This window comes from Scomber japonicus, chromosome 22 (genome assembly GCF_027409825.1).
Source record: "Scomber japonicus isolate fScoJap1 chromosome 22, fScoJap1.pri, whole genome shotgun sequence".
NCBI classification, from domain to species: Eukaryota; Metazoa; Chordata; class Actinopteri; order Scombriformes; family Scombridae; genus Scomber; species Scomber japonicus.
In genome coordinates, this window is record NC_070599.1 from 14,440,299 (window position 1) to 14,451,309 (window position 11,011).

At 41.8% G+C, this 11,011-nt stretch overlaps 2 protein-coding genes across 2 annotated transcripts; one reads left to right on the forward strand and one right to left on the reverse strand.

Annotated features, from left to right (window-relative positions):
* On the reverse strand, positions 1-4,249 carry LOC128383471 (uncharacterized). Its single transcript, XM_053343088.1, has 17 exons — positions 4,227-4,249; positions 4,097-4,149; positions 3,551-3,669; positions 3,265-3,405; positions 3,126-3,191; positions 2,879-3,049; positions 2,693-2,789; positions 2,402-2,610; positions 1,766-2,125; positions 1,565-1,682; positions 1,281-1,486; positions 1,085-1,202; positions 839-1,011; positions 614-708; positions 418-536; positions 178-333; positions 1-91 (listed from the first exon to the last, which is right to left on the reverse strand). The coding sequence occupies exons 1-17, from the start codon at positions 4,247-4,249 to the stop codon at positions 45-47; spliced, it is 2,271 nt and encodes a 756-aa protein (XP_053199063.1). The 3' UTR covers positions 1-44.
* A 416-nt stretch (positions 4,250-4,665) lies between these two features.
* On the forward strand, positions 4,666-9,676 carry zpax4 (zona pellucida protein AX 4). Its single transcript, XM_053343089.1, has 19 exons — positions 4,666-4,688; positions 4,774-4,829; positions 4,906-4,995; positions 5,183-5,310; positions 5,422-5,562; positions 5,633-5,704; positions 5,809-5,979; positions 6,061-6,157; positions 6,240-6,454; positions 6,531-6,681; positions 6,752-6,957; positions 7,034-7,151; positions 7,228-7,433; positions 7,504-7,621; positions 7,697-7,869; positions 7,978-8,075; positions 8,158-8,276; positions 8,360-8,497; positions 9,552-9,676. Exons 1-19 carry the CDS (start codon positions 4,666-4,668, stop codon positions 9,674-9,676), a joined length of 2,445 nt encoding a protein of 814 aa, XP_053199064.1.
* The last annotated feature ends 1,335 nt before the right edge of the window (positions 9,677-11,011 follow it).

Genomic DNA, 11,011 nt, shown 5'->3' on the forward strand with positions numbered 1-11,011 from the left:
AGTTTTATTGACTTCAAAAATCACTTAAACTTGAAAGACTCCCTTCACATTATGCCAACATTTACTTTAGATTGTGAAGATCGTTTAGCTCCTGCAAAGAGATGTTAAAGTTTCAATCAAGTCAGTTTTATCTTTTTTTTTTTAAATTAGAATATTAAAAGATTGACAAATTCTCACTTTTTCCGAGGCCAAAAGGGGAATTATAAACTCCATACACTCTGATGTAGTGAGCAGGTGGGTGGAAAGCAGGCCGCTTTATGAAACGTTTTGTGGTAGCAGTAGCAGATGTAGTTTCAACTGCTGCAGTGGGCTTGATGGTAGGACTCTGCAAACCTGGATAGACACAGTAGAAATGCTTAACATTGATTGTAATGAGCGATGATGGGGCATGTCTAGTTGGTAAACTTCCTACTGTACCTTCTGTAGAGTGCGTATTGTGGATGATGTGGCCAATACCAGTTATGTCAGACTCAAACCTGTACACCTTGAAGAGACGATTGAGCCCAGCCAGAGGATATGTACACTGTACAATCACTCTGCAACACAAGGACAATTAAGACAAATGCCATGTACAAGAAATGTGTTAGTTAATGGAGAAAGTGAAGCCACACACCTCTCTGTAGCATTGCCAGAAACTTGCTTGCTCATATTGAGGAACTCCTTGCTGTAGAAAATCTCATTTTGATATTTCACATTTTCCTTGTCAAACTGGGGGCAAAAATGCAGATTGTGATTTGTGTAGATATGGCATTCAGATTAGTGATGTTACTTGAGCAGGACTAGTCAAATAATCTACAGGAAGTAGATTTTTTATTTTTTTATTTAAAGTAAAGACTACCGTGACTATGGATCCACAAGTGTTGAGTGGGAAAGAGAAGAGTGCCCTGGTACCGTTGACCTCTTTGGGTCCACAGTATTTGTCTATGAGGTTGACTCTAGCAGGGATCTCTCCACTTGGGATGGCCAGAGACAAGTCAGCCACCACAGTCATCCTCCCGTCAGTTGAACACACTACATGAAGAAAGCATTTTACATGTCAGCTATGTGGAAAACCTCATCCACCATTACAGTAGAGATTTCTTACCAATGAGTTCAGTAGTCGAGAATGGACAAGTCTTGGCAGCAGAACTCTGGACCTCGGCTGTTCCATGATCCCGCACAAGGATCTCAAAAGTGCCAAAGAATCCTTTCAGAGTGAATTCCTACAAAACAGAGTGATCAGTTAATACGCTCATTTACCATTAGCATCTTGCAGACACTTTCAGTAATCCTCATCTTACTTTGTACTCATAGCCTTCAGTGAAGAGTGGTACTTCAAGCAGCAGACTCTGGCTATCATTGCTCATGATGTAGCCACGCTGCTTTGCCAGTTCTGGTGTCAGAAGGTCAGAGCCGATGCTGATGTCCCACAGGTGGTCAGAAGGTCGGCGGTCCAGTCTAAAGCTGATCCCAGACTCAGAACAGACCGTGTCAAAGGTTGGAGGAGCTGTCACATACAGACCAGTAAGTAACTCTGCTCCATTATAAAACAGGATTGAGCAAATCTTTAAGGTTAGTGACTTACAGACGTCTGTTAATGCAGTGACTGATGTGAAGTGGTAATAAGGATCATTTTCAGGCTGAACAGTCAGTGTGTAGTTAATATTCAACTGATGCTGCATAGCTGCATCTTCTTTGGAGAACTAGGTGAGAAAACAAATTCCAACTGATCAGGAGCAGGATGATGTTGCCACATATAAGCCAGCATGACCTCTGAGACCTTTACCTGCTGCATGATGACAGGATCGTCAAAAGGCACCTTCAGAGTGTAGCTGTGGGTGTTGTTTGGTTGAGCCACTGTTGAGATGGTGTAGGTGCTTGTATTTGAAAATGGCAGTGCAAAGTCATGTCCGTTGAGCTGAACAGCAACTAGCTCGACATCTTCAGGGACATCTCCAAGGTAGACCGTGAACATATGTTCCCCAACCACTGTTCTGTTTTCAGTAAAAACAGGGCGTGGCAGAAGAGGAGTGGTCAGCATCCTGTGAAAGCCGAGTCGGGCCTCCACATTATTGTCAGCCACCAATATTTGTTCCAAGTAAAGATTAAACATATAGAACTCATGGAGGTCAGCAGTCACAAAGCTCTGCAAAAAATGAAATACTGTTACTGGTAATTTGTAATGTGGTTATCTGCTGAAAATACTCATCTTTATATTAATGCAGTGAAATTCTGGTCCACTAGGTCTCACATTTAAAAAAAAAAAAAAAGTCACCTGACCCCCAGCACACCCCCGATATCAAAGGATGTGCTCATGCATGAATATCCAAATTTTGGATAACATAACTGTTTCAGAAGCAAGAGGCTCTAAGGCAGTTGTGTCCGCCCTACAAGAGACTCATCTTGTATTACATCTTCTCACCTTCCTGTATCCTCCTTCAGCATTATTGGGGATGCTGATATGGATGGTGCTGTTGTACGTCTCCATAATGTAGCCTCTCTCCTCTGCAGCAGACTGCTCCAGAAGTTCACCGTTCAGGCCAATACGGACATTTGTGTTGTGAAAACTGGGAGATGGTGACATAGGAATGCCCCAGACCATGTAACCGCTGTCATCATACAACCCTTTGTCTGTTGGAGAGAAAAACATTTTCAGCCATTAATAGACAAGTGAAAAAGTAACCTACTGAAAATTAAAGGCCTTATTACTGACGCAGGGAGCAAGTAGCCACAAGGTCGACCATGAGGACAACCCAGTTTTGTCTGGAGAACAGAGTTGCATAGACCACCTCTACTGGCACGCCATTCATCTGGAGAGAGACTCAAAATTAAAACCTGCTTTTGACACAAATGTATATAAAAAGACATTTGTGCTCCAAATTCTGCATCAGTGGCTTACCATAGTGCTGTATGAGTCTGGTTGTCCATACGGTGCACGAAACACAAGCCTTCCATCCGTCAGGTCGAACAAATAGCCCTGCTTGCGAGCTTCAGAGAGGTTCCTTGGCAGCGACTGCTCACCTTCTATAAGGAACATCACCTGCCAATCTGATGTGGTGGAGCTATGTGCCTGGACAAATTTAAAGTCATTAAAGTGGCTACAACTGCAAAAATGTTGAAATTAAGTCAGCTGATTTGACCCATACCAGTTTAAGTGCACTCAAGTCATCCTTTGTCTCAGATGGACAGGTGATTTCACTCCTCACAGATACCTGCAGAGAAATTAGAACTTTTAAATATCTGAAATGAATCTGTCGCCATTATACAAGATGCACTCAAGCTTACCTCCATGTAGTTGACCTCACAGGTAGACTCTTTAGGAGACCAGGGGAGAGAGGGAGAGCAGGTCTTGTTCAAAGCATAGGTTTCCTTCTGTCCATCATGAGTTGCTACCAGGTTGAAGTTGAATGTGAACACTTCATCATCCTGAAAGACCCAGAAGGAAAATATGTACAGAAATGAGGAACAGGGTGTCAAAGATCTTTTGCTTGAGTGTCCTGCAGACATTCACACAGGCTAGTGAATGTAACACATGAATCCTGTAAACAACTTTTTTTGGATTTGTACATACTTTGTTGTCAGTGTGACAGCTGAAGTAAGAGGCTCGGAGCTCCACATGACCCGGCTGAGGGAAAACACTGACAGTGTAGCCACACTCAGCTGCATACTGCTCAGTGATGGGGTACACACCTGCTCCGTCTAAAAAGTCATGTTAGTTATGAAATTAATTCCAAACCTGCTTATGCACAGTTAACTAAACTAGGACCAAACTGAGTAAAAGACAATAGAAAAAAGATTGATAAGATGCTTTGATCAGGCACTAGCTAGTGTAATCATGTGAAATATGGTTAGGTAAAAATGTAGCACTTAAATTCCACATGGCAAGTGTTAGATAGTGACGACCTAAAAACATTCACATAACAGCATGACAAAGCTGTGCAGGACCTACCAACAGCCTCAAATTGAGGGTCATCCCCAGTAAAGGAAAGCTCAACAGCCATCATAAAATAGCGATCATGACACTCCATATGAAGAGCTCCTGAAATGAATGAAGTTCAGGTTTATCAGGGTTATAAAGACTGCAAGTGTGTGTTTAAACAGACATTTTATTTCTTACCATTAGGAATGTCACATTTTGCAGCTGCAAGCACTGACAGAAGTAAGGTCACACTGTAAGACAAAAGTATATAAATTAATATGGAAAATACTATACTAATGAGTTGTAAATTACCTTTAAAGCAACTCACCTGAGGTAAGACCCTAAAGCCATAGCCACTGACGTGTTGGAAGTGTCTAAAGCTAGCCTAACTGCTAGCAAACTACACCTGCTAACCAACACAAGCTGGCATGAACTACTTGCTTAGTATATCCTGGCCAAGCTGGCAACACTGTGCTGACTCTTACAGCAGCTTTTATAAGTGTAGTTCAGGACTCATGAGTGCAGACAGCAGGGCAACTCTAACCTCATTAGCTGCAACTGATTGAAAGATGGCTTGATAGTTAATGAGCTACACACCTGAGGGCCTCTGATTGGACTTATAAAAGCTGTTGTAGCAAGTGTCACAATGTGGTGCCAATTTGGCCAGGATATACCAAGCAAGTGGTTCACTTCAGCTTGTGTTGGTTAGCAGGTGTAGTTTGCTAGCTGTCACGCTAGCTTTAGACACTTCCAACACATCAGTGGCTATGGCTTTCGGGTCTTACATCAGGTAAGGTGCTTTGAGGGTAATTTACAACTAATTAGTGTTGATGCAGCAATCTTGCTTATGATTTTTATATACTTTTGTCTTGCAGTGTGACTTTACTTCTATCAGTGTGGGCAACTGCAACATGTAATCGCATTCCTGAAGGTAAGAATTAAATATCTGCTTAAATACACCCCTGCAAACATTATAGTCAAGAAACCCTGAACTCTGTTCATTTCAGGAGCTATTTCTATGGAGTGTCGTAATCGTTATCTCATGATAGCTGTTGATCTCTCCTACACTGAGGATGAAGTTCACTTTGAGGCTGTTGGTAAGTCCTGCACAGCTTCATCAATCACCAATCTGTCACGAACCTGACTTGCAGCTAGGAATTTATCAGTGAAATTACCTTGAAACTGTATTTCTGAATTGGTTGAAACACAAAGAATTTCACCAAATAAGGGGTGCAAAAACAGGGTAAATACTTGAACAAGACTATAATATGACTTATCTTCCAGATGAGACAGGTGTGTACCCCATCACTGAGCAGTTTGCAGCTGAGTGTGGCTACACTGTCAGTGTCCTCCCTCTCCAGGGGCTTGTGGAGCTCCGAGCCTCTTACTTCAGCTGTCACACTGATAACAAAGTATGCCAGTTTTTGAATAATTATCCACAAAACCTAAATTTGAGAGAATCAACACTCTGCAGCTCTGTGGTTGTAATTCTGAGTTGTCTGATGCAACAATTCTTCTCTCAGGATGATGATGAGTTCACATTCAACTTCAACCTGATTGCAACTTATGGGGGACTAAAAGATATTTATGCTTTGAACAAGACATGTTCTCCCTCTCTCCCCTGGTCTCTCAGAGAGGTTACCTGTGAGGTCAACTACATGGAAGTAAGCTTGGATACATCTTAACATCTTAATCAATAGTTTCAGATGTCCCCTAATCCAGATCTCTCTGCAGGTGTCTGTGAAGAGTGATGTTGCCTGTCCAACTGGGACAAAAAAAGATGACTGGGATGCTGCTGTGCAAACTGTATGTTGTTGTTGATCTGGAGAATACTGACAAGACAAACTGACATTTAAGAATAGACTGTTGCTTTTCTTTCAATGTCAATATGCTGTGAACTCTTGTACCAGGCCTATACCTCAGCAACATCAGATTGGCAGGTGATGTTCCAGAAAGGAGACCAGGAGCTGATGCCCATGAACCTCTCTGAAGCTCATGAGCAGCACTACGCATTTGACCTGACAGATGGAAGACTTATTTTTCGTACACCGTATGGCCAACCTGACTCATTCAGCACTACGGTGAACAACTGATGCAGAATTTGGTGCACAAATATTTTCATGTTCGTACCAAAAGCAGGTTTTGATTTCAAGTCTCTCCAGGTGAATGGTGTGCCAGTAGAGGTGGTCCATGCAACCCTGTTCTCCAAGCAAAGCTGGGTTGTCCTCATGGTTGACCTGGTGGCAGCTTGCTCCATGTGTCAGTATTACTAACCTATCTGTTTTTTTAATTTTTAAGTAACTAGAAATGGGTCAAGCTGTTTAAATTGGTCTCTTAACAGATGAAGGATCATACGACAATGGATACATGATGTGGGAGACTCCTGAGGTGCTGCACCCACAGGTATCTGGTCTACTTAATACTCATGTAAACATTGGAGTTGACGGTGAACTTGTGGAAGAACCAGTTGCAGAGGAGAGAGGCTACATTGTGGAGAAGCACAACAGCACAGTCTACATTAGCATCCCCTATAATGCTGAAGGAGGATACAGGAAGGTAAGTCATTTTTGTAGAAGCAGTACAATTTCTTTTAGCAAGTTGCACTCATAATGATCCCTTAAATCTTTTTCAGAGCTTTGTGAGTGGTGACCTCAATGAGTACTTCATCTTTAATCTCTACTTGGAGCTAATCTCATTGGATGAGGATCATATAGACACCAGACTCCACTATCACAGGACACTGGCCACACCCCTGCTGCCTCGCCCTGTTTTTACTGAAAACAGTAGGTCTAGTTACAACTCACCCAAGTAGTCAATGGAACCACAACCTGACATTTCTTTTTTAAATTTCAGAAACGGTAGTTGAGGAACATGCATTCACGGTCTACCTCAGTGATGTCCCTGACGATGTCGAGCTAGTTGCTGTTCAGCTCAACGGACATGACTTTGCACTGCCCTTTTCAAATACAAGCACCTACAGCATCTCAAAAGTGGTTCAACCAAACACGCACAGCTACACTCTGACGGTGCCTTTTGACGATCCTGTCGTCATACAGCAGGTAAAGGTCATGCTGGTTTATACATAGCAACGTCATCCTACTTTTGCTCAATCAGGATTTTTATATTCTCTCCTAGTTCTCCAAAGAAGATGCAGCTATGCAGCATCAGTTGAATATCAACTACACACTGACTGTTCAACCTGAAAATGATCCTTATTACCACTTCACATCAGTCACTGCATTAACAGACGTCTGTAAGTCACTAATTAAAGATTCGATCAATCCTGTTTTATAATGGAGCAGAGTTACTTACTGGTCTGTATGTGACAGCTCCTCCAACCTTTGACACGGTCTGTTCTGAGTCTGGGATCAGCTTTAGACTGGACCACCAACCTTCTGACTACTTGTGGGACATCAGCATTGGCTCCGACCTTCTGACACAAGAACTGGCAGAGCAGCGTGGCTACATCATGAGCAATGATAGCCAGAGTCTGCTGCTTGAAGTACCACTCTTCACTGAAGGCTATGAGTACAAGGTAAGATGACAATTACTGCAAGATGCTAATGGTAAAATTGAGATCAATAACTGATCACTGTGTTGTGTAGGATTTCACTCTGAAGGGATTTTTTGGCACTTTTGAGATCCTTGTGCGGGATCATGAAACAGCCGAGGTCCAGAGTTCTGTTGCCAAGACTTGTCCATTCTCGACTACTGAACTCATTGGTAAGAACTGTCTTTACTGCAATGGGGGATAAGGTCTTCCACATAGCTGACATGTAAAATGCTTTCTTCATGTAGCGTGTTCAACTGACGGGAGGATGACTGTGGTGGCTGACTTGTCTCTGGCCATCCCAAGTGGAGGGATCCCTGCTAGAGCCAACCTCATAGACAAATACTGTGGACCCAAAGAGGTCGACAGCACCAGGGCACTCTTCTCTTTTCCAGTCAACACTTGTGGATCCAGAGTCATGGTAGTACCACTCATACTTGTATAAACACTTAATTCCACTTAAATGTATTTCCAATTTCCACCTGGCTACATGATGTGGCTGCACCTGAAATGTGCTTTTCCTCTCCAGCTCAGCAAAGAGCATGTAACCTACGAGAACGAGATTTTCTTCACCAAGAAGTTCCATGCTGGGATAAATAAATCAGATCCCAGCATTGATACTGATAGGTGTGTATTTTCAACTGGTTCTGGTCATTTGACCATCCTGAACAACTGTATACATGACAAATATTATTTCCTCTTGTTGCAGGGTGACTATGAAATGTACATATCCTCTGGCTGGGCTCCATCGCCTCTTCTCAGTGTACAGGTTTGAGTCTGACACTGCCGGTGTTGGCCGCATTCTGCATTCTGCACACTTAAATAACGGTGGGTAGGGGTAATGGTCCAACTACATGAATCATGTCACTCCACATGTCGCATGCTGAAAATCTCTGGTTATTATGACCTAGGTCCACAAAGTCCCACCATGGAGCCCACCACAGGGCTTCAAACTCCAGTGTCCACTACCAGACGCACCAGAAGACCTATTTCTATACGACCTCAGTTCTCCCAAATATCCAGCTATCTAAAGAACATCTCAAAGAAGGGTCAGTACTACAGTTAAAATCTGGTAACATTTGCAAGGAAGATGTGTAACTTGGTGTTCTCTTCACAGGAGCTAAAGGATCCTCTCAAGTCAAAATAAATACTGCCTCATAGAAGGAATGTGATGTTTTAAATGAATATAAATAAAGTTGTCTTTTAAAATGATCACTTGTCTTAGTACACTTGAATCAACACCACATGAACAAAGTGACAAATGTTAGTATTTCATTCAATACAAATGGAATAATTAAGGACTGAAAGTTATACAAACTAATTTCAGTTCAGGTTCACATTTGCAACATGACACATTTAACTACAGACTGTCTTACACCTTGTAAAGATGGCACATCTTTGATCTACCAGGTTAAATTTAGCTTGAGGGCCAACTGTTCTTGCATGTGACTAAAATGTACCTTTTGGTTAGGATTATCCTTGTTTGAGGAATCATTGGCAATAAAGTAGTGAGCAAATCTGGATGTCTTAATGAGTGCAAAACATGTAAAGTATCCAAAGTTAGAAAACCACCATGACAAATGGAACGGTGTCACTGTACTTTAACTTGTGAACAGTCTCCACAGTATGATGTGAAAAGGTAATGTAAGGCTCAAATACTGCAGCAGTAGGTGGAAATTGTTTCCAGGCAATGCAAGATGAATCTTGAACCCTTAATGTGCATTGTAGCTGACTTGGTTTTAGCTGCATTTATGTATCTGGAGTTAATTGTCAAATTAGACCCATTGATTCAAATTGTCAGTGTGACAGAGAAATTTCAAATTATGTAATGGTTCTTTGTGACAAGGCATATTTAAAATCCTCCTAGGGCAGGTGTGTCCAAACTATTCCATAAAGGGTTGTGTGCCTGCAGGTTTTGTTCCAACCAAGATAATACAACTAATCTGAAGACTGAGATCATTTGATTAGTTGGAATGAAAACCTGCAGCCCCATGGCCCTTAATGGATGGGTTTGGACATCTGTCTGAGGGATGGTCTTGCAGTATTTGCAAGAAGTCAAGCAACTAATTGTGTACTGTAGTGAATTATTGTCACTTTGTCCAGGTACCTGTAAAGACCACAAGAATGGAGAATTTATCAGAGCTTACTGGAAGACTCTTGATCAGTTGGACCTTCCATCGCTCACAAATCCCACCTCCCCAGTGTATGACCCAATTGAGTTACTATAATTAGTTGAAGAGTGGGACCAAACAGTATTACCATTTCAGTCAGATGAAAAAAAGCACATTTATAGGCTGAAAGAAACATGTAAAATCCTGTTATCTAGAAGAAGTTTAATTTAGAGACAGTACTATAGTTGTGAATGGTTTGTCTAACATTTAAGAATTAAACATTTCTTACAACCTAATCTTGAATGTGTTAGATAAAGATGACAAAATAAAAACCTGAACAAGTGGAGAAACAAATGCATATGCTTCCATACAGGTGCATGGTACAATTAAACATACAATCATGCATGAACATGCTAAGCAAACCCAGTTGGTTCTGATGGTGTCAATATGGTAAGATCTTAGTGACTTTGAAAGAGGACTGATTGTTGGGGCAAACATAGCAGGAGCTTTACTCAAAGACCACTCAACTAGCTGCGGTTTCAATAGGAACAGTTATGAAAGTGACATTTGTATTTAGATCTATGGGAGAGACACAGGATTAATATCACATTTAATTGTGATGCTTGTGCATTAGGGTCAGAAAAAATTGAAGTGCAACTCTTCCTCAGTCTGGTCACATCCTGCATTGATGGTCTGTCACCTGTCAGCAAGAGTAGTCCATAAAGTGTTACTGTTAGAGTGACCGTAAGAGGCTGGACGATGCAGTAAGAGAGCAGTCAAGAGGTGATGGTACAGAGCACCAAATCATGGTGTTTATTCACCAAACCAAAATAAACATACAGCGGTACAGGCATGGCAGCATTAACTGATGGAGACCTGACCAGCAACAAGGACGGATGGAAACTGGTGCCTTTTATACCCCATCACTGGTCTACTTAATTGGATGTTTCCACTCACAGGTTTCTTTAAAAAATAAAAAATAGATCTCACAGCCCCTCTATCACCCCCAGAATAAACAAACCCACTACAATAAATATACACACACACACACACAAATTACTCAACCCCCCTCTTCCTATCCTATCACTTGGTCTCTTCCCAGAACCTTTAAGTTGGTGTTCGTACCCCCGGGGACTCTTCTGGCCAAACTCTCTGGAGGAGACACCAAAGGACAGGTAAGAATTTACACAGACAACTCAAACACAGGCTGCAACTTTAACACTAATAAAACACTCATTGAAATATTAAAGCACATTTATGTTGTGTCTGATGAAACAAAGCTCAACAGCACCTCATTTCCACTGTTTATCAATTATGAACACACACAGTATTGTCTAATTTAACTCCCTCTCTCTCTCTCAGGTGAAGCCGATTATCCACAACTGCACCTGGCAGAAAACACATCACAAGTCACCATTTTCCCAATGGTTTAAACTGTTCCCCCACATGCTT

Excerpts from the sequence above, each read along its gene's own strand:
- LOC128383471 (XM_053343088.1), bottom strand. The coding sequence starts at position 4,249 with ATGGCTTTAGGGTCTTACCTCAG. Across the intron at positions 1,683-1,765 it reads ATCCTGTCATCATGCAGCAG|TTCTCCAAAGAAGATGCAGC; the intron begins GTAAAGGTCTCA and ends TTTCTCACCTAG. Across the intron at positions 709-838 it reads CTTGTGGATCCATAGTCACG|TTTGACAAGGAAAATGTGAA; the intron begins GTAGTCTTTACT and ends TTTTGCCCCCAG.
- zpax4 (XM_053343089.1), top strand. The coding sequence starts at position 4,666 with ATGGCTTTCGGGTCTTACATCAG. Across the intron at positions 7,152-7,227 it reads CACTGCATTAACAGACGTCT|CTCCTCCAACCTTTGACACG; the intron begins GTAAGTCACTAA and ends TGTATGTGACAG. Across the intron at positions 7,622-7,696 it reads CTCGACTACTGAACTCATTG|CGTGTTCAACTGACGGGAGG; the intron begins GTAAGAACTGTC and ends TTCTTCATGTAG.